Source organism: Phacochoerus africanus, chromosome 10 (genome assembly GCF_016906955.1).
Source record: "Phacochoerus africanus isolate WHEZ1 chromosome 10, ROS_Pafr_v1, whole genome shotgun sequence".
Lineage (NCBI taxonomy): Eukaryota > Metazoa > Chordata > Mammalia > Artiodactyla > Suidae > Phacochoerus > Phacochoerus africanus.
The window spans coordinates 116,462,578-116,486,807 of NC_062553.1; the positions used below are offsets into that span (position 1 = coordinate 116,462,578).

Below are 24,230 nucleotides of genomic sequence, written 5' to 3' on the forward strand. Positions count from 1 at the left end.
TCAGAAGTAGAGAGACAAATACCATATGCTATTACTTATAACTGGAAACTAATATACGGCACAAATGAACCTATGTACAGAAAAGAAACAAACTCATGAACATGAAGAATAGACTTTTGGTTGCCAAGAGCGAGGGGGAGGGAGTAGGAGGGACAGGGAGTTTGGGGTTAGCAGATGCAAACTATTACATTTGGAATGGATAAGCAATGAAATTCTGCTGCATAGCCCAAGGAACAGTATTTGATCACTTGTGATGGAACGTGATGAAGGATAATGTGGAAAAAAGAATGTATATATATGTTTAACTGGGTTACTTTGCTGTACAGCAGCAATTGACAGAACATTGTAAGTCAACTATAACAAAAAAATTAAAAAAATAAAACAGAAAAAAATTATGCTGGACAATAGGCATGAACTAGGACCTACTCAAAGCTTCTTCTCAAAAGCATCAATCAAATGCAAGGAATTGACTTTCTTTTTCTCAATATTTTTATATATACACATATAGGGTAGGGAATTTGACCATGGTCTGAACATTAAATGATATTACAGAAACACTGTCAATTTTGAGATGATTGATAACACTGTGATTAGGTTTTCTTAAAAAAAAAAAAAAGTCCTTTATCTATTATTAGAGGTCGTGAGGGAGGGAGATGGAATGTTGGTAATGGGCCCAGGGGAATTCATTACACTCACTCCTCCATTTATGTATATTTGAAACATTTTATAATAGAATGTTTCTTTAAAAGTTTAATATCACCAGCATGGCAGGGGTATTTCTGGCTTCGACTTTTCCTATAATGACAGATACACTCCCACAACCCTGACTTGCCAAAAAGTATTGGTGAGACTTAGTCATAAAATGGAAATCTCAAAGGGAAAACAGCTGGCTTGGCTCAAAGGAAATGTAAAATCCACTTTTGACTTTCCCACTGCAAGATGCTCTCAGAGTTCTTTTCTGGCCTCACAGTGGGTGGTTATGATGCATGTGGGCACTGGGATTTATAGTAACGCAGTCATGAGGGTCACACCACTTTGAACATTGAACTGAGTCAGCAGACCCAATGTGAGATTATCTTCCACTCTTGGCCCCAAAATCATAATTTTAACTTTTGCCAGACATAAAATTTATTTTATGGGAGAGAAGAAACTTCAAAAGCTGTATCTGAGTGAAGGAAGTCTCTCTTGCCATTGGTTAAATGTCTCTCTGAATCAGGTATCTCAAGAGTATTTTTTATTTCTCTTTTTGGAGAACTGCTCTAGGTATGAGTAGCCCAAGGCAAAAACTTCTAAATAATTACTCTTCACCTTGAAATTCTAGACAAAGCAAAAATATAAAGGTTGACTTTTTAAGTGTCTTAATATTGAAGCACATCTTTTAATAGTTTTGTATTTGCTTCTTATTTACATCAGTTAAAAAAAAATTTTTGTTAGACCCTGGCCCAATCATTATTAGTGGTTTTCAAATGTAAAATAATGTACTTTGGGAGAGTTCTCAACAAAGAATTTCTGTCTATATGTCAGATTCTATTTCAGACAATGGCATTTATAGGAATCAAAGAAAAGCCTTCAAGGGAAAAAATATCAGAGATGTATAATATTAATAATAATTAAATCAATTACAAAGAATGTACAATATACTGCATGTAACTTCAATAAATTTAAACACATTTAAATAAAACAACAGCTGTCATCCTCACTTAAGTTCTTTAGTGGTTTAAAAGTTCTAGCCATCAAGTCTAAGGGGAAGTCTGCTTTACAAAAACAAGGCAGTGTCACTTAATTCCTAAGAAAAATGCTGCCACTGAATCAGCTCAGGGTGCCTTAACTTTCATTTTCTGATTAAAGGCACATAAATACACTTTTTTTTTTTTTTAAGGAAGAAACTACTTTATAACTAAAGCAGTCAGTCATAAGTTTGAGTCATGTCTTATGAATCAGCAACTTCTCCCTCCAACATATCGTTTTGTAAAGTGGATTTATGGCACTAAGGTTACTTGCTCAAAGTAACCTATCATGGAAAGCCAAGTCACACTTTCATACAGGAAAAGTACCTTTCTTAAACAGATTATTTAAAGTTGACTTGCAACTCCCTCTCCCACCTCCCAGTAACTGAGATGGAGAACCTACGTTAACAAATAGTAAAACCATACCAGTTAGAGTAATAGTCAGCAATTGAACAAATTTGGTTAGCAGTGGGTTCTTAGAATGAGCAGCATAACAAGTCCATAAGCTCAGAAACTACTTTGTAGTTTGGTGGATGCAGAAGAAAGGAGACTAAAGGAAGAAGTGCAAAATTAAAATTATTTTGGTACTGACCATGAGTAGAACAGCTATGTAGAGTTTCACTGTAACACTGTGAGTATTCCTATAGTCTTTTAATTATATTTAAAAAGTTAAGCTTTTTCCAAGTGAATAAACTGCCTGCAAGTGGATGAGGTAAAAAAACAAAAACAAACCCAAAAAACAAAAACAAAAACAAACCATACCAGCACTTGGATACATTAAAACCCTTGCTCTCCTATTCCAAAGTTTTATATTCCAGGAAAATGATGCCTATCCATAGCAACTAATTTCTTGATTATTTAGTAGCAGTAAAAATGGAATTAATGTTGATTATTACGATGGAGATAACAAACTAGATTAAAATGAAGTCAAAATAAGTTTGTTTCTACAGCGCTTCTACAGGCCTTGTGTTTTTATGTTTGCTACATATACAGTAAAGTCCTGGACCTAGGAATCCTAAAGTTTCTCACCAAACTTATTTTCTGTTTCAGATACTGCAACATAGAAGTGGTGTCAATACTTCCTAAATGTGGTGGCCAGGCACACAAAAGAGCTGTCATTTACAGTAAGCAGACATGCAAATAATTCCAAGTGCATATAGTAAGGTTGAGTTTGTGGGTACAAATACTCAAATTTCCAGTAAGCTACTTCAAACTAATAGCTACACTCTCTGAAGGTACAAAATATCAGTAAATGAAATCACCCCAAATTATCCACATTAGGAAAAACAAGTTCCTATCGCATGACTGTGAAGTGGACATTTTGATCCCTATTTGAAACAAGTAAAAACGCAAGTTTAACTGTGCCCTCAAACCTAGCATGGAGAGAGAGGGGAGGCCAGGCTTTACTTACTCTTCATTCAGGGCACACCGACGATTGGTGAGCGTGCCATATTTCCTCAGTGTTTCGGTGAGCTCGGAGTACAGTTTGTCAGCCAGAGGCAGGGGGATTCCTTCCCACACCAGGATGAGAATCACAATCACTGCAGCCTCACACGTGTGGCCAGCTCGCTCCCGCACCAAACACAGTAACTTCTCCTCGCTGCCGCTTCTGCGAACCACCTGTTCGGGTCACCATTCCACCCCAACACCCCCCACCCCAACCAAAACAAAACAAGGGTCACTTGCAGCAGGTGAGAGCACTGATTGATGTCTGCCTATTTTCTCATGTCTGGGTCACAATTAGGGCCACATTTCCCAGCACCTGCAACTTGCCTTTTGCTGCCCATCTCTGAAAGTGGGGGCTTAACCTGCAGTCAGAACCAGGACAGATGCCAAAGTCCTCGGTGTGTAGTAGGCTCTACCCAGCACAGTGGGGCAGTGCCTCTGCATTAGAGCCAGAGTGAGAGGGAAGACAGGCAGGTCTTTAAAGTTCAAGGTCTTCATAAATGACAATATAAAGATTAACTGCAGGTATTTAAAGGATAAAGGACCTCTTCTTCACATGTCAGGAAGTTATACTTTTAGCAGGCATGTGAACAGACCTCTGCCTCACAATTTAATTACAGTTAAATATAGTTTTTACATGATTTTAAACTAATCTGCCTTTTTCTTGAGAGATAACACGTGATAAAATAAATATAAGCAAGACTTCTTTCAGCCGGCATAAATGACTCTATGACCTGGGTCACCCAATTCTGAGGTTAGATCAATGAATCAAAATGCACAAGACTGAAGACCAAAGACCTTGTCAAGTCACACTTACCCATTTGGCAATAGGACATCCCTGAGAACTTTTGCCTTCTTTACCAGTATAGATGACTCTTTCAATCCTAATAGCTTTACCCTTCTGTCCAAACCTTAAAGAAATCCACAGAAACACACACACACACACACACACACACAAAATTAGCAAATGAATCTATGAGGCAACCAAAATATTGAACATTTGAGCATAATTTTATTCTATGACCACATCCTGAGAAATGAATAGTTTACTTAAGAAAAAAAAAAAAAAGATCTAAGCCAAGCAAACTGGATAATAGACTTTAAGCCTTGTATTTCTTTAGTATCAAAATATACTGATAATTGTAACGAACCATTTTGAAATTATATGTTGGGTGAAAATAATGGGAAAGCTTATTTTTATACATAATTTCACAAAGCATGAAATTTTTTAGTTTGTTAAATTCAGTCTTCTTAAGATATGTACTATTTGATTTGTCCTTAACTAAATTTAGCTATTTTAAAACTTGGGGAATCATAGTAGATTTTAGCCAGAACTGTCCCTCTAAGAATCTCTCACATTTTTTTTTAAAAAAAGGCTGGCAAATAACTAGTATCCAGGAATTTTGAAAATATAGGATAATTCTAGAAATAGATCATATTTTCCATTATGACCAAGGCACTACTTACTATTTGCTAATAAAAATGGGCACTGAGGGAAATTCACTATTTCTGCCAGGCTACTGGATGATTGTTTAGTGAATTTCTATGTGCTAATGTAGAAATGAGTAATTTGGAAATGGGGCAAGAATGACATGGAATATGTCCCTGCTGCCTAGAATGTCTCTTGGTGTATTTTAATGCTAACACTGTCTACCTCTTAAAGAAAAGCTACACTAGCATAGTAACAGCTCAGAGCTATGGATATCTATATGAAAGTCTCTCTCTGCATTGATTATCTCATTCTTAAGAGTCTTCTACATGCAGGAGTAACTGTGTAGATTCAGGTAAATACTTGCGATAGTAAAAAAAAAAAAATGCAGCTATGAATAGAATCTGTCTCTATTTCTATTCAGCATATCACTCTTGCCCTCTGCTCATACTAATGGATAGCTTCCATAGAGATAACGACTCGTTCACAACTCTTGGTGGATTTAACTCAAGGGTTCCTTTCTCATACCACCTTTTCTCTTCTTTCCTTTTTGACACTTTATCATGAGTGGGAAAGCCAGAGGGGCCTCTCTTTGCAGCCTGTGCCAGCACTCTTGTCCCTGGCACGCTGGCTGACTGGTTCTTGTTCGTGCCTGGGTTTTCTGGCATCTATCTCAAAGTGGGCAGCCTGTGCCAGCTTACAGACTATTAGTCCTGTCAAATATTGTGACTCTCTGGTGAATAGCACAGTGTGTAGTGTTGGCAACCCTGAAATAGCTAAGCCTACTAATAATTACTCAATTTACAATTGTTTACTGCTTTGTATGTGAAAGCTGGAAAAATTCTGACATATACAAAAGGATAAACGTTAATCTGCCCTGTGCCTTTGCGTTAATTACCTTTCTTCCATGATTTCTCTAATAGCTGCCACATTAGGACCTGCTCCTAGATGGGTATAAAAAGGACCTTCATCTTTTTCAATAATTTGCTCTGTTGAGATAATAGAAGATTATTATTTTAGACCTCAATTATACTAAATATAAAGGCTACATCCACAAAGCTTATCCCCCAACTGCACATTAAGGGCCCTAAATGTGACTTTAAACATTTTTTTTTCTTTAAAATGAGTAAATTGATGAACTAATCTATTAGAAAATGTGCCAAATAATTAAGTATATGTACATGCTGCCTGTTGGATAAAAATATATTAAATTACATTTCAGATATGGGATAAGGAATTATTTTAAACCAAGTAAGTGGAACTAAACAAGGAAAAGAGTGAGGGAATTAGAATATATTATATGTAATATCAACTATAATCCAATTTTTTAAACTGGAAAAAAAAATGACAGCTTTCTAGAAGCCTGCCTGTTTTTTGGATGTCAAAAGACTAAAAATAATTTTCCTGTCCTATCTCACCCCAGGGATATTGTTCAGTTTACTGTCAAGACATCTTTTTCTCCTCTTGTTTCCCCACAGCATTTAATTACTCTGTTTTGAAAACAAGAACATTGAATTCAGACCCATATTTGTGTGTACTTTAGACCAACTTATGATAGAAAATACTGCAGAGAGGGTCAGATAAAAGGAAGAGGCTCTTATAAACGCTCAAAGATGAAAACTGAGGGGAAAAGTTTAGGGTGGAAGGAGAAGGGAGTGAAGATGGTATAACTTACCTAGTATTGTCTATGCCTGTGTGGCACGCTAGCCCAACGAGGCAGCAATGTTAGCCACAAGCAAAGGGGCAGTACCTCTCCTCCCTCCATCCTAATATGAAATGTGGGCTGTCCCGTTTTAAGAGAAATAACTCGGAGTGGATGGACCATCAGCCGCATTAGTTTAACATTGGTCTTTACAAATGTCTTCCACTGAATCTAAGCTGACTAGCTATAATTGAGATAGTCTCACAAATATATCCACATCTGTCAGCAAAAAACATCCGTATTCCAACAGACCTATCACGTATCTTGAATTTTAACAAAAATGTACTTGTTTTAAAAAAGGGCAATACCATCTTTCCTACCAAAAAGATGCAACTTTAAAGAGGAAAGACTATCAAAATAAATATAAATCACACAAATTTCAAATGTATAAGTGAAGAAAGGGCAACTTTGAGTTTTCAGAACCTCAGCATTACAATTTCCCCCAACTCACCAAGACAGAAGATGATCATTTCCCGCTAACCTAGAAATTAATTTTGTAAAACCAGTAATGTATTCAACCTTGATTTAAAAAATATTAAAAGCTCTTATATTAGTTTGCATGTGGCAGTTTTTTTTTCTCACTTTAATAGATGTTTTTACTGCCTGGCTATCTCTCCAGGAGATGATAAACAAAGAGTTACACAGATTAGTCCAAAATAGATACCTTTATATTTTAAAAGGTTTTATGGGAGGGAGAAATAAGCATGCACAATTGTTTTAATTTTGTGGAAAAACTGAATGTAAGTGAAGTTCTCTCTTGCACAGCACAAGCATCTGTAATTTAAAGACAAGAAATGTAAGCTTCAGGTTTTTATGAGCTTTCACAAATTGCTGCCAGACTCAAGATTTTTAAAAAGAAAGAAAAATCCCATATCTGGAGACAAATTTGCTAATTCTGGATAAACACCATGTGTCTCCGTACATTCCTGGCACTTACCTACGCATCTGCATGATGGGAAATCATATTGAGTCTTGACAGGTGTATCCAATAAATTTTTTATAGGAGTATCTAGTAATTTGGAAGGTGACTCTAAAAAATTATTGAGAACAGAACCAGCTGTTCTTTTGGTTGGTGTCTTTTCTGAAGAAGAAGGCATTGCTTGCTGCTCTAAAGCTGGGGTGTGGCTATCAAGTTCTGCAGCAGTGGTTTGTCTAGTTAAAACTGTGACTGGCCCTGACATTTCAACTTTTACTTGCTTCTGTGATTTGAGAGTAAGAGCCTTATGGTCAAATAATGATTTGACTTGAAATTGCTTCAGATGCTGCTCCATGGTCTCAAGGATGCTCTTTTGCTGCACATTATCACAGTTTGGAGGTGGAATCTCTTGCTTAGGTATCTTTTTCCACATTTTGTTTTCGGGCTGTGCCGACATGGGGTGCATACAAGCATGGGGCCTGGATCCAGGTTCGACTTTAATTGACCTGTGCATCTGTTCATGGCAAGACCCAGCTTGGAGTTGCTGTGTTTGCTGCTGTTCTTGCTTCTGCAAGAGATGCCACCTGAGAGCAGCATGCTTGTGAATGTCCTTCTGAGGCAGGGTCTGAATGTGACTTCCTGCCTGATCGGGCACAGGGAATGTGTTTGCTTGGTTTTGCATCACGTGCCTTTGCTGTGCAATTTGTGCAGCTTGCTGACCAGACATATCTTGGTTTCTACTTTTATATCCCTGTAGAACTGAAGCTTGTTGAGGCTTCTGTTCTTGTTCTTGAAAGCACCTGTGAAGAATATCTTGCTTTGGGATCACATTATTAGGAAAATATTGCATGTGATGCAAGTTTGGGGTCTTGTTTCCTGCAACAAGTTCAGAATTTACAGTCTGTTCTTTATTCTCTGGAACTATGTGTGTACTGTTTGAACAAGAAATCTGTACTTTGCTTCCATTTGATTTCAAGATCTGACCATAAGGGGATTTTCTACTATTCATATTCTGTACTTGTTCCAGTCCCATTTGGGTATTATGAGTCTGGTACTCACTTGATTTTGAAAATTGATTTTCACCATGAAAGCATTCTTCCACTTTAATCTGGCTAAAGAATGACCCTTCTCTTTGCTGATCACTGTTGCTTTGGGGATGAGAAAAAGTCTGGGGCATTTGTTCTTTATTCTTCAGTTGTAATTTCTGCTGCTGTTGCTGACTCTGAGAGAGATGTGAATTCTGGGATGGTAGCGTTTGTGCCGCCTCCTTATGAGGCTTCTGTTGCAAAAGGTTCGAATTTGAGAATGGCTCGGTCTCTGAAGCCTGTTGATTCAAGTGCTGTTTTAATGTCAGGGGTATGAGCTTCTCAGTTTGGGGATCTGGTCTCTGCTGAAAATGAAATCTCGGGGCACACAGTGACTGCCTGTGAGCTTCAGGTGAAGGGTCTGTTTTGGAGAAGTGCACCTGGAGTGAGGGTTTTTGGAACTGGAGATGCTGGTCCACTGTACCTTGAGACTGCCCTTGATTCATCTCAACATGATACCTTTGTGGCCTCTGGTCTGGCTGCATTGTTTTCTGGATATAAGCTTGCCCTGGGAGCCCTCCAGGCGTGTTGGAATTTCCAGTGTATTGTTTGGAGGTCATGTGATTGGAGGGGTTGGACTGATACTGAAGAATTGACCGCAGGGTTGCCTCATTACATTTTGGATGGGATTCTCCTTGATGATAGGGAGGGGCCTTCAATTCAATCCATCCTGATTTTAGATAGGGCTGTGTTTGGAGCACAAGGTCTCGTGTTTGTTCCTTGTCTTGATTCTTGACAGTCTCTTGCTCTTTGTGTCCCATCAACTGCTGGCTGTGGTCCTGTGGATCTCCACTGCTACCAAGAATTGGTGGGTTACGCTTGAGATGTTCTGTTATTTGTCTTGTTTTCTCAGAGGACAATGGAACAGTCATTGTCCCTGGAGTCCGTATGTCACTCTTGTTAACATAATTATTCTGCGGCTTTTCTGGAAGCATCAGAGGGGGGTTGGATACATGTGTAGATGGATTAGGAGTCTGGGATGGTGGTGCCTCAGGCTGACTCTCTATTTTCATTTCCTTTAAAAGAACTGTGTTGCTTTGGTTGGGGTAGTGATGGTGTCCTTCCAAACCTCCATCACTCAGGGTGCTTTTTCCTTCTGAAGGAAGCTGAGGAACCTGTGGAAGAGGAGGAGGGGGAGAAAGAAGCAACTGTGATGGTGGTGGTGTGGTAGTGGCAGAAAAGGAATCCTTAGTGAACACTGAGCTTTGCTTGAAGTAAGCACCATTCATTTCATTTTGCTTTAAATACCGCTCAGAGCTGCCACCGGGAGCCTGCACGTTGCTGCCAGAACCTGAACAGAATTCTTCACCAGATACTAGCTTTGTGGCTCCCTGGATGTGACTGTTTTGCGCTGGAGATGGGCACATCTCAAAAACTGCTTTCTGTTGTTCTGGTTTCTGAAAAGGACAGGTCCCTAGAATTGCAGCTGGTTTACTGGCACTATCAGCATCACAGGCCTCAGTCACCACTGCAGCTGGCTCTGGAGGCAGCTCAGAGTTCGAGGTCTGCGGAAAATTGATCTGCCCTGAGGTATGCGATGGGTGAGTGATCTCACAGGACAACTCATTAGTAGCCTGACTCTTAATGGCATGTATGTGAGATGTGGTTTTCTGCACCGCAATGGAAACACAATCTGGATAATATTGAGACAGTGTTTTTTCCAGGAGTTCACCGCGTGTGTTTTCCATGGAAGAGGCAGAAACTGTAGCACCATTAGGCATTAGCACTGCCTGGTTTTTAAGTAATACAATGTTCTTGTCGTAGTAGTTAGCATTCTTCCCCTCCTTCTTATTCAGAATCTGAAGCTCTGGATTTTCAGACCCAATGCAGTTATGTGTTGAAAAACTGGTGAAATCCTTAACTTCATTTTCTTGGGCTGCAAAGCTCTCAGATTCTCTCTTACCACTCAAGTCGGAGACATTTGGTTGACTGCTGCCTTTGCCTGGATTTCTTTCTTGGCTTTCCCCGAAGTTCGTTCTTTCCCCATTAGCCTTTGGGTCTTGTTTCAGTTTCTTGTTCTGATGGAGCCCAGAGAGAGACGGTTCACTAACTGTGCGTTTTATCCCTCCATTTTGCAAACACTTGGAATACCCTCTACCTTCTTGTATAAAGTCCGGACTCACACGACTATGCTGGTATCCCTTCATGTGGGGTATTCCAGAATAACTTTTGAAAGACTGCCACTTGGTGTCTCCATTTACTTCTGGATAAGGTCTCTCAGTTAATGGGCTTCCATTCTGGAGCTTGATAGCCAGAGGTTCTGTCTGGCAAATGGGAGAAGGAGATGGTATCAGGAATGGACTTAGTCTGTTGCCCTCAACATGGTTGGTTCTATCCTGTTCCATCAGGCTTGCTTCGGGGCCATCCACAAGGCTGCCCTCTGAATGAATTCTAAAGAGCATGGAAAGAAAAATTAAAATACATTAATATATATCTAACACTAATAAACCACCTTAGAGAAGAATCATGGCATTAATAATATTGGAATTCCTAAGCCAGCAAACTGCGATACTCATTTTCATGTCTCAGAGTGATGACCAAGAGCTACTCGGGAAATAATTATTTTTGTCTACCCAGCAACTCTCAACTCCATTTATAGTCACAGAGAACAAAGATGAAAATCACCAGCTAATGTGGGAATTTTTCTCTTATGGGGGGGTCTCCATTGACCTTTTTTTTAACTCAATGGATTTTATTATATTTATAGTTGTGCAATGATCATCCAACCCAGTTTTACAGCATTTCCATCCTAATGTGGGAATTTCATACTGTATTAGTAAACAGTATCAACTTCCTTCCTAAATAATTCCTTTTGTCAAAATGCTAAGAACAACAAAGTAAACTACCTCCCTTCTTTCTTCTCTAGCATCTTACATATCTAGGCACTTGCTAAGATCTATCAGTTCCATTTCCTATATATTCCTTGAATTATCTTCACTGACACTTCATAACTAGATCTGTATTATCTTGCTTCTTTATCTATTGTGGTAGCTTTTTAAAGGGCTTCTCCCGAGCCCAGCATGTCCTCTCCCCAGTTCTTCAAGGATCCTTCAAATTGTTAACAAAGGGAATGTTCTAAAATGCAAATCTCATGTCCTACCCTTCTTAACATACTTTACTGAGTCCATACTGCCTGCATTAGTAGTTTTCAAACACACATGAAAGATAAGGCACAGTCCCTATAGCATTAACATTCCAGGGGTTGGGACAAGGGGGAAACTGTAGTTCATTAAATGCCCTTTCTAAGTGAATCCACATTGCCTGCTTCAGGATCTGACTGCCCAGTTCCTTTGAGAATTTCTGCCTAATGAAAATGGTCTCTCATGTGCAGGTTTCTATTTTTCTGTCCTCCTACTTCGTCTCACAGTAAACATTCCAACCATAACAAGAGCTTCTAAGCATCCGAACACTGTAAGCCGTTTCAGACCTCTGTGGCATTATTGTCTGATCTGCCTAGAATGTCTTCTTAGCCAACTATGTCCAGATAAAACTGTCTTAGAGATCACCACCCCTGGGAATTCTTCTTTGATTGCCCAAGATAATGAATCACCTCCATTTCTATATATTCCATATATTCCTGCCTTTATACCTTGTATATGGTCAACCACTACATTCAATTGTAATTTGTTTAATTTCTCTTACTGAACTGTGAACACCTTAAAAATATCCTACTCTGTTTATTTTTGGGTTTAGTATAGAGTGAGCATCCAATCAGTTTCACTAGGTTGATATACATTTGCTGATCATTTCTTTAGTCATTCAGTTTTGAGACCAATACAGATGGAGACTCCGAAGTTCAAAGGATAGGGAAAACAGAAAGAAATGGGCATTAAAAACCAAAAATAATCCATTATACAAAGTGAATGCTGGCCCATTCATTATACAGTCATGCTTTATTTTCCCACAGTTTTTCTCATTAAATTTATTTTAAGGATGTAAGCAGAAAAAAAAAAATCAAGACTATTTTCCCTTTGGGCCATAAAAAAACTCTATTAAAATAGCCATTGCTTACTAACCAAAACAAATGAAACTGAGGAAGAAATAAACATTGGAAAGCAACAGTAAAGTTATCCTTTGCAGATAATAGGATTGTATGCTGGCTAGCCAAGAGAAGCAACTGAAAAACTGTTATATTTGATGAGAATTCAGTAAAGTAGCTAAAGAAAAAAATCAATAGCCTTGGTCTATCAAAGCACCAACCAGTCAGAAGCTTGGGTGGAATAAAATACTATAATAGAAAAATATATTTTTAAAACACTAAGAATAAGCTTAAGAGAAATGTGAAAACCCTATTTGAATTACACATTAAAACAATACTGAGGGATACACAAACACAAAAGCAAAACAAATAGAAAGGTATAATATATTCTTGAATAGTTGTCAAATTAATGTTTTCATTTAGTATATTCCCATAAAAATATTAGCAGAATGTTTTGAGAAATTAAAGAAGAGGGCTCTAAAGTTAACGTGGAAAAATAAACAAGTTGGATATCCCGGAATAATCTGAGAGAGAATCGTAATGGGGCCTGGGCAGGGCAGTAGCCAAATTGAAAGATATTAAAAAGTAACAAAAGCTCTATTGTACTAAAAACAGTTTGAACTTGCACATCAATAGATAATACAGTATTTATAAGACCAATGGAAATGTTCAGGAATAGACACAAATACACACAGAAATATGATATGAGGAGGTAATGATGTCATTTCAAATAAATATATTGGAACAACTGGATAGTTTACTGAAAAAATGATAAAGCTGGATCTATCATTTACATTATATACCTAATAGTATTATAAATGGATTTAACATCAAATATGGAAAATAAAACTCTTCAAAAGTTTAAAAAACAGCCTGAGAAAACTTAAAAAAAAAAAGCAAAAAAAACCTGACTGGGTAAGTTCTTTGAGACACAAAATCTATAAGCCATAAAAGATGAGGAAGTTCAGTAAAATTTATGCATGTAAAAATAAACCTGTATGCTAAATTAAAACTTTTCTTTATAGGACACATACATATTGGCAAGAAAAAGACCAATCACTGAATAGAAAAAATGAGCAAAGGATATAGACAGTTCACAGAAAATGAAATGCAAACGGCTCTTAAATATTTTTAAAATGACTGTTATTACTCATAAAAAGAAATGTAAATTAAAACTGCAACAAGATGCAGTTTTTTTCTCCAGTTGGCAAAGAACAGAAATTTTGATAATATACTATGTTGGAAAGCATGTGGAGAAACAGGCTTTTGCACAGTTCCCAGGATTCAAAACTTAGTAATAGAAATACCAAGGAGGATGATTTAACAATATCGACAGAATTTTGTAGAAACTTCCTTTGATCCTTTTGTTTTAAAAACTTACTTTTTTAAGCTCATACATATATAAGTTAAATGAAGTATGTACAATATTTTGCATTAGCAAAAGTTTGGAAACAACCTACATTTACAGATGAAGTATTTCCAAGTAATTAAATGTAATAAAGAAAGCTGCAGAATAGTATGTGTAAGAATGCCACAACTTGTATGTTTACAAAAATAAAAATAAAATCATCTCTAGAAAAATACATAACAAAGAGGTTATAACACTTTGCTTCCAGGAAAAGGAATGGAGAGGCTGGAAAACAGCACCGAGAGGGAGATTGTTTATAACTGTGCTATTTTGTTACATTTAAGCATATATATCAATGAATAAATAAAACTTAAATCAAAAGGTGATAATTCCCATTGAACAACAACAACAACAACAAAAAACAGAACAAAATGATATCTTTATTTCTGTTAGGCCTACTTCCTTTCAAATGTTAAGAGATGGGCTAGATGTGCATAGCCACTAGTCACAAATGGCCATCGAGCCTTTGAAACGTAGTTAGACCAAACTGAGATGTTCTGTAAGTATAAATACACACTAAATTTCAAAGATCTTAGTGTAGAGAAAAAAAAAAACATAAAATAACTTGATTTTTAAAAATATTTTTCCCATGCTGAAACAATGATTTTGGATAAAATAAGTAAAATATATCATTAAATTTCATTTATTTCTTTTAATGAGAGTACTGAAAAATTTTAAATTCCATATGTGGCTTGTATTGTTTTTCCATTGGATAGCTCTGAGCTAAACTAATACTTTTAATCATCAATAACCTTTAAAAAAATTTAGTTTCCAGAATCATGAAAAGTGATTTGTAGTCTTTGATGTAAGGGGCTTCTCCAAAATCAGGAGCACTACCACTTTTTAAAAATTAAGAAGCATGGACGTAGGCCTAGATAAATCCTTCATAGACAAGGTTAATTAGCTTTCCAAATACCACAGCAAAACAATGCTTTCTTTTGTCAATGGTGAAATCAATTAACACATATAGTACCAAACAAAATGTATTTATGTGTATGCACATTTACATTATGTTATGTTATGCAGTATATAAATCTTGCAGGTTCTGTATACAACATATGTTGTCCTACTCTGTTTTTATATGTAAAGTATTTGATACATTATTCTCTATTATGATCCATACCACATAATTTGGACATTCTTTAAAGTGTCAAGGGCAGAATTATAATGAATGGAGTTTGCAAATATTTTATGAGCATAATAATAGCTTTTAAGAAGAAATAAAGGTGACTTAAAATGAAATTTATTTCAATATGGAGTTTTAAACACAATAGCCATTATACGACACCAATTTAATCTTATTATTAGACCTATTCTGTCCATGACAGCAACTCTTTATTGAGCACAGCTATCAGATATGAAAAGTGAAACGGTTAACTTTTTCAGGGAGGATAGGAAAATTATATATTATCTTTTCATTTTAGGATAAGGATAATTTGTTATTTGAGGATTATTTTTGGCCTATGAATCTGATTCAGAAAATTTAAATCAATAAAGTACCATTTTAGAAGGAGACAAAAGAAGTATCTTCTTTGACTGCCACATGTTCTATATACTTTTTGTATATATATCCCAGAATATTACAATCAGTAACCCACTTGCAATAACAGCACTCTTAAAATCACCTAGTGCTTTTATAATGACACTGGCAAGCAAAATTTATTCTTCTTTGCTTTTGTTTTTTCTTTTTAGGGCTACACCCATAGCATATGGAAATTCCCAGGCTAGGGGTGGAATCAGAGCTGCAGCTGAAGGCCTAAGCCACAGCCACGGCAACACCAGATCCTAGCTGCATCTGTGACCTATGCCACAGCTTGTGGCAATGCCAGATCCTTAACCTACTGAGCAAGGCCAGGGATTGAACCCACCTCTTCATGGATACTAGTTGGAGTCTTAACCCACTGAGCCACAGCAGGAACTCTGCCTTATTTATTCTTAACAAAAAAAGAAAAAAATGAACTTGTTCATTTTGATCATTGCATAAATACTGAAAAAGTTTTAATGTTACAATTTTTACAGGTAAATAAAGTTTTTTCAAGCTTACAAAAGTCAACAATTTATGTAAAGATAAAAAATCTTCCAAGATAATATTTTTGTAGATATCTACCTACTAATCAGTGAAAATAGAGTTAATAGGCTATTTTTACAAATTTAGGGAGAAAGCAGAAACTTTTTCCATAGTTAAACTGAGTTTTGAATGAATGTAATTTTTGCTATAGAAATATTTGTGTGGCATTCCTTTTGCTTCTTAGAGACTAAGAACAGAAATCATTTTTATTCATTCATATCTGCTCTCTACATTATGGATATCAGAACTACTTTGAATTCTCATAATTGATTTTTTTTTTGTCTTTTTGTCTTTTGTCTTTTGTTGTTGTTGTTGCTATTTCTTGGGCCACTCCCACGGCATATGGAGGTTCCCAGGCTAGGGGTTGAATCGGAGCTGCAGCCACCCGCCTACGCCAGAGCCACAGCAACGCAGGATCCGAGCCGCGTCTGCAACCTACACCACAGCTCACGGCAAGGCCGGATCGTTAACCCACTGAGCAAGGGCAGGGACCGAACCCGCAACCTCATGGTTCCTAGTCGGATTCGTTAACCACTGCGCCACGACGGGAACTCCTGATTTTTTTGAGGTTAAAATTAAACATCCTTTATTTTTTCCTATACTAGAGAACATGACTAATATGATGTAGATTTTTTTTTTTTTGTCTTTTTGCTATTTCTTTGGGCCGCTTCCGCGGCATATGGAGGTTCCCAGGCTAGGGGTCTAATGGGAGCTGTAGCCACCGGCCTACGCTAGAGCCACAGCAACGCAGGATCCAAGCCGCGTCTGCAACCTACACCACAGCTCACGGCAACGCCGGATCGTTAACCCACTGAGCAAGGGCAGGGACCAAACCCGCAACCTCATGGTTCCTAGTCGGATTCGTTAACCACTGCGCCAAGACGGGAACTCCTGATGTAGATTATTAATCAGAATACTATTCCTGTGTGAAACTGAATATTCAAATGTTATTTAAAATAATGCCAGCTCTTGGAGGTTTGTATGTGGGGTAATTAACACCAAATAAAATTGTAATGCAGTTTATGCCAAATAAAATTGTTTATATAAAAATTAGGAGAGAGAATTTTTATTTTAGAAAAAGATGATTTTTACAATAGGGACAATGACTCACCTACAGAAGACTGGTCAATCAAAATTAAGGTGCTAATTTTTTCTTCAAATTCTTATGACTTTTACATACAAGAGCATAGGCATAAAAGCCTTTGGTAAATATGGAAATGATGATTGGTTAAGCTTACTCAGTGATGTTTTTCATGGTGTCAACACTTCATGTTATAGCATTTAGTTATAATTTTGAAATGAATAGCAAGCTTTTAACATATTCCTTAAGAGATGGTCTTATGAATGATAGCTGATTTCAAGCTATCAACTCCCAGCTCACAAAATTCCTGAAAATTTCACAATCTGCTCTTGCCAACTGTTCTGAGCTGGTTCTAGGCACACTATTGATAGTGCTACCAAACTATTTATAAATCATATTTCTCCCTCCCTCCCTCTCTTGGAAATAGAACGAAAGCTCCCCAAGATCAAATATGTGCCATATTACAGGTAGTCTTCTTTATTTCCAGAAATTGTACTGGACAAAGAGCTCTTGCTCACAGAATTACTGAACAGCAGTTTAAATTTTTGGAAGGCTATGAAAAATTTTAATTATGTATTCAAAATGAATGATAATATGCGATGACGGTCCTAATAAAGTACAAAACATTTCCGAGCATAAGAAAGAATCTAGTTCCACTCTCTCATTTTACAGATGTAAATACTGAGCAATTTGCTCAAGTTGGACACCAAAATAATTGTACCCATGGACTAGACAGACAGCTCCACGGAAGCTCTTCCTGCAACATAACATTAAGAAAAATGCATAACTCAGGGAGTAGGATTTATTTTGTTAACAGATTCACACTTTGCCAACACTTTAGGTTTTTTCAGGCTTAGGATAAAAAAAAAAGTATTCAAGTTACATATCTGTAAGACTCTAATTATCGGCATGACTAAAAGCATTGTGCATGTACTTCATCAAGGTATCATTTCTTTGCATGGATCGGAATAGAACACAAAAGACATAAACATTTAGTACATGGATTTGAAGTTGCCACAGTTATTCTGATTCATTCCTTGTTACCCTTCCAGATTATCTCTTCTTTGGCCATGCCGTGGCATATGCAAGTTTCTGGGTCAAGGAATGAACACCACAGCAGTGACAATGCTGGATCCTTAACCCACTGAGCCACCAGGGAACCCCTAGATTACCTTTTGAGTTAATGCTGGGATGCTGATGATTTTTCTCTGAAAAATCTGAGGGCAATTTATAAATTTCCCCTAATAATGTCATTGAGATCATAATGTGTGCTGAGTCTAGCTTCAATTGAATCCCCACTCAGTAAAAGTGCTATGGAGTGGAGCTAACACAAAAAGACACAGGTCCTGCACTGCCTCGCACTGTGCTTATGGTGTGAGAGCCTGACTGCCTGGGTCTCACAGGAGTGTGTACAGAGGGGAAAAGCACTCCCAGCTGTCAGGGTCTGCATGCCATCAACCCAGATTTCTCTTAGGCAATCTAACTTCATTCCCTCCTGCCACAATAAGAAAGAAATACATGTTCCATAAAATCAGAGTTAGTTTTAAAAAGATGGCAATGAATGTTCACCAAACATACCTATCAACATCACTGAGGCAGTAGAACTAGTCTCCTAAGTAGTAGTGTATGTATCAGTGGTTATCAAGAACAGATGAGACTATGTTAAAAAACTCAATGCATTTTTTTTAAAACCAGTAATATTCAACAAATGACTTATGGAAACTTTTCTGGCTATTAAATCCTTAACTTAGGAAAAGACATGGCATATATTTCTCTGCTTTAACTGCTCTAACAGTTATCTTTGCTAATGAAAATTGAATAAGTAGCTCATTATTTAAATTGCACACACTCATGCACAATTTTTGACTGTGGTGCAGTGTGAGGTGTCTTTATAGGTTTACCAAAAAGGGAGCAAAATGACTGAAACTTTAAGACTGGAAAGATATGACACTCAGATTCTAAAACCAGCTTTGGCATTTTATTAAAGCCTAAAAAGGCAGTTCTAGAAATTATTTACTTAAATAACAGATGTTAATTAGATCACGATTCAAAATGTCATAATTTAGACCTTACTAGTCATACTATTTATGTTTACACCTTTATTCTAATAGTCTAATATACCCCATGATGTGTGGCCTTCTGAAGAACCAAAGAGTAGTGTATCCACTATAAATACCACTAATTTTTTTTTTTTGGAAATTTAAAGCCAAATTATAACCAGGTAATAAGAATGTGCAAAAATATGTTATGGTCACCCTGTGATTTCAGCTAATGCTCCAGAATAATTTTTCATAAGCTATAAGGGAGAGGGAGAGAAAGATACTGAGATTGAAATTGAGGACAGTAAGTAAAAATGCCAAGTATGTTAATCTTCATCCTCAATGTCAAAGGTACACATTCATGAAGCATGTTTATCTCAGTTGAAAATACTAGCCTTTTGACTAGTAGCTAATATTTTGGTTTCCTAGGACCAAAACAGGATTTAGCCACAGCAGTTTTCCTTTGGTATTTGATTTTGCTCCTTCTCCTGCCTTTCTGACAATAATTTATTATAAATTCAAGTCACATCGGCAGCATCTGTGAAACAATTACTGCATCTAAGACTGACTCTGCAGTCTAATCCATCATAATTATGACAGGCCTCTTTGAAGATGCTATGATGCATGACTTAAAAATAGCACATTAGTGTGCAAATGGATCAGCATCTCATTTCACCAATATGCATTTAGGATTGTAATTTAGCTCAACACCATTTGACTCTTTTTGAATTACTCAAGAATGGTAGCTGCATCTCTCACCACATAAAGCTATAGATGATGCTCAAAATTTGTGAAGAAGGCTTTTTGATTTTGCTTCTGTTTTTTGCTTATTGATTTTGTTGGTGGTGTATCTTTTACTGCTCTAAGAGAAAAAAAAAATACACACCATTTAAATCTCAGGTCAGCTTTTTAAAAAAAGACAAAAGAGTCCACTTATAAGATCTGTGTAGCTGCCATACAATAAGGCAATAATTTTTTTCTATAAAAAAACCTTTGACTTCATGTTCTAATATTGAAAGTATGTAAAATACTCTGCCATCATTAAATGAGTCCTGTTTATTGTTGTATGCAGATTATTGGGGGTAAATTCTTGACTAGGTATTAGTTACTTGAAGGGACTATATCTACTAAAATATATACATTTCAGCACCAACCTTAGGAGATGACTATACATGTCTCTATCACCTCTGTGACAGGCTTTGCCCCAATGGATAATTTAGGTGTAAGGAATTAATTAGTTCCTGACATGGAAAACACCGAGTAGAGATGATATATTTGATTACACTTGCTACACTATTCTCCAAAACTAGTTTAAGATTCTTCTTACCAAATTGGGACATAATTTGTATCAACTACACATTTATCATGATATGTGCAGGACAATGGGCCCCAGTTTTACCTTTTGAATGTCCCTATGGAGAGTGCTCTACAATCCTTACCAAAATGTTGGTTTTAATCCCTATCTTCAGCATCTATCAAATTTCCTCCACTTAGTTTGACTTTCTTTCTTAATATATTAGTATGGTTGTTAAGTCTCACTCAAAGTAAGCAAAGTTTTTTTTAAAAATTATTTTCATTAATTTAGGAAGCAATCCCATTTACCATCACATCAAAAAAATAAAATACCTACAAATAAATCTACCTAAAGAGGCAAAAGACTTGTACTCTTAAACTATAAGACACTGAGGAAAGAAACTGAAGATGACACAAACAGATGGAAAGCTATACCATGTTCTCAGAAAAATCAATATTGTCAAAATGACCATACCACCCAAGGCGATCTAGAAATTCGATGTAATCCCTATAAAATTGCCAACTGCACTTTTCAAAGAACTACAATAAAATTTTTTTCAATTTGAACGGAAATTTTAAAGACCTGAATAGCAATCCTGAGAAAGAAAAACAGAGCTGGAGGAATCAGGCTCCCCAACTCAAGGCTATATTACAAAGTTACAGTGATCAAAACAGCATGGTTCTGGCACAAAATCAGAAATATTGATCAAAAGAACAGGATAGAAAGCTCAGAAATAAACCCATGCACCTACAGTCAACTAATCTATGACAAAGGAGGTAAGAGCATACAATGGAGAAAAGAAAATCTCTTCAGTAAGTAATGCTGGGAAAACTGGATAGCTACATGCAAAAGACTGAAAGTAGAATATTCTTTAACACCATATAAAAAATAAACTCAAAATGGATTAAGACCCAAGTATAAGACCAAATAATATAATACTCCTAGAGGAAAACATAGGCAGAATATTCTTTGAAATAAATTGCAGCAATATTGTTTTGTATTTGTCTTCTAGAATAATGGAAACCAAAACCAAAAATAAACAAATGAGACCTAAACTTAAAAGCTTTTGCACAATAGAGGAAATCATAACCAAAGCAAAAATACAACCTACAGACTAGGGGAAAATATTTGCAAATGATGCAAAGAATAAAGGATTAATCTCCAAAATATATAAACATCTCATGCAGCTCTCTCTCTCGCTCTCTCTCTCTCTCTATATATATATATATCAAAAAATGGAAAGAAGACCTAAATAGAAACCTCTCCAAAGAAGACATACAGATGGCCAAGAGGCACATGAAGAGATGATCAATATCACTAAATATTAGAGAAAGGCAAATCAAAACTAAAGTATCACCTCACACTGGTCAGCATGGCCATCATTAATACATGTACAAACAATAAATGCTGTAGGGGGTATGGAGAAAAAAAGAGCTTTCCTACACTGTGGTGGGAATGTAATTTGGTACAGCCACTATGGAGAACAGTATGGTGCTTCCTTAAAAAAGTAAAAATAGAGTTATCGTATAATCCAGCAATCTCACTCTTTGGCATATATGTGGAGAAAACTCTAATTCATAAAGGTATATGGACCCCAATGTTCACAGCAGCACTATTTACAATAGCCAAAACATGGAAGTAACTTAAATGTTCATCAACAGATGAATGGATAAAGAAGATGTGGTGTGTACATGTGTTTGTGTGTACACACACATTGGAATATTACTCAGCCATAAGAGAGAATTAAATAATGCCATTTGCAGCAACATGAGTAGACCTAGAGATTGCCATACTAAAGGAAGTAAGTCAGACAGAGAAATACAAGTATCATATGTGGAATCTAAAAAAATGATATAAATGAACTTATTTACAAAATAGAAATAGACCCGCAGACACAGAAAATAAACTTATGGTTACCAAATGGGATGGTTGGGGAATAAATTGGGAGTTTGGGATTAACATATATACACTACTATATATAAAACAGGTAAACAACAAAGACCTGTTTGTACTGTACACCACAAGGAACCATATTCAATATATTGCAATAACTTATAATGGAAAAGAATCTGAAAAAGAATAGATAGCTAGATATAGATACAGACATAGATATGTATAACTGAATTATTTTGCTGTACACTTACAACATTGTAAATTAACTGTATTTCAATAAAAAAAATATAGCTAAAATTTTAAAGGAAAACAGTCAATCAATCCAAAACATATTTTCAAAAGCAAAATTTATGTCTCCAAACTACATGTTAAGCCTGAACATAAGTCTTTATATAAGCATTAAATCTAGAGACTATAAGGTGAATTAGTATTTTTATTATAAAACTGACTTTTCTATTTCTAATCTTGTAAGCACTTTCAATCTTAAGAAATCTAAGATGTACTTCATATATCTAGAAGGAAAAAAAACCGTGAACACACAGGATTGTCAAAATCTCAAAGAAGGTTCTGGCATTTCCCAAAGTGTATTAATTACACAAGTATCTCTGCACACACCTGACAAGCACTTCCTTTGCTCCTTCAGTGTGTTATACATGTGTATAGGTGAGGCCTTGTTCTGTTTTTCCATAATCCTCAGTAGAAACTATCTAACTCCAATGTTTGCAGTTTTGAATTTTGTTTAAAATAAGAGTATAAACACAATTTAACAATATCTAGATTATTTGAAGGAAGAGAGTCAGGAGGGATGTCACTAAAGATTTGAGATGAAGCTTATAGACAGAAGAATTCATGTAAGATGTGGAGACAACTAACAGTTTAGAAATAAATCTGCTTACAATTTGCAATTCTAGTCAACTAGTTTCTGAGCTGGTAAGACAAGCACAATCTTTCACCATTTTTCAATTATCCACATATTTGTTAATCCTGGTGTTGTTTCTTGAAGTTGGGCTTACTCCTGGTCTCTAACTCTTACCAACCTGATATGTGCTGAGGGAAAATATCATCAAATGTAATTAGAAACGTACACCGGAAACTGACGCATTGTAAATTAACTATACTTCAATTTAAAAACACAAAAAAGAGAGAAAGAAATATAATTTGTCACAAACAGTATTTGTTTCACATACGGTTATAAAAGCTATTCAGATTTTTCAGTTTCGGTCCCTTCTCATCACCTGAAATGGCCAACTGTAAATTAGTTATTCTTACTCGGATACACTTACTAGAATACACCTTATCCAATGCTTGACATTTTAATTTTAAAAAAGTAATTACAGAACTGTAGTTTGGGCTTGATCTCACCCATATCCTATCTGAGAATCTGTCCAGTGGAGAAGCACACCCCAGCACAAAGAGGCTGTAGAGTGGACCCTCTGTAGGCAAAGCTGAAGTGGGTGTGGTGATAGAAAAGAGGAAGAGGAGACAGACTTCCTGGCCAGCGAGCTGTGCAGTAAGAGCCCCTTCACAGCTGCTCTGAAGAACCCAGGTATGCCAAGAGAAACCCAGTACTTGGATGCCCGCACCACAGAGGGCATCCAATGGCCAGTCGATGTCAACCACCGAAACAGCAACATCTGAAGCCCTGGAGCCTTGATCACGCCAATAAGGAGCCCCAAGTTTTTTCTTTCTTCCTTAGTCCTGCCCATTGTCCCAGTGGCTGGTGCTTAAAAGAGAGGGTGCAGGGGCAGAGATACTCAGAGTGAGACTCTCCAGAGGTTAAGACTGTGTTGTGAGAAAGAGTACTGAATCAGGCTTGACTTGGGAGTTTCAAGATGAACAGGAATGAGTTTCAAAGACTGGAAAAGAATTGTTCTAATAGCCAGAAGATTCAGTCGCAAGTATGTAGTCAAGAAGACACCATAAGAATAGTAGGATGGGGGACACTGTCATTGTTGATTTGCAGCTATAAAATGCTTTCATTTTTATATCTTGAGGTGTGGTTTTTCCAATAAGACTGTTACATAAATCCAGAACAGTTTCTAGTAATATAAAAGAACTTTATGTAATTTCTGACAGGGTTCATAATCATGCAATGTTTTTATATAATGGCAGAGGCAGTCATAAAAATAAAATGTTGATGTAATCATTCTTTTATTCAACAAA

General features: G+C 36.5%; 1 protein-coding gene across 1 annotated transcript in view; it reads right to left on the reverse strand.

Annotated features, from left to right (window-relative positions):
* The window catches only part of TET2 (tet methylcytosine dioxygenase 2), a 132,498-nt gene that overhangs the window by 37,357 nt on the left and 70,911 nt on the right, over nucleotides 1–24,230 (reverse strand). Inside the window, exons 3-6 of the mRNA XM_047799514.1 lie at nucleotides 7,242–10,696; nucleotides 5,501–5,591; nucleotides 3,991–4,084; nucleotides 3,139–3,347 (exon numbers count right to left, since the gene is read on the reverse strand). Of these exons, the coding sequence (XP_047655470.1) occupies nucleotides 3,139–3,347; nucleotides 3,991–4,084; nucleotides 5,501–5,591; nucleotides 7,242–10,650 (3,803 nt within the window). The 5' untranslated portion in view covers nucleotides 10,651–10,696. The remainder of the gene's footprint in view (nucleotides 1–3,138; nucleotides 3,348–3,990; nucleotides 4,085–5,500; nucleotides 5,592–7,241; nucleotides 10,697–24,230) is intronic.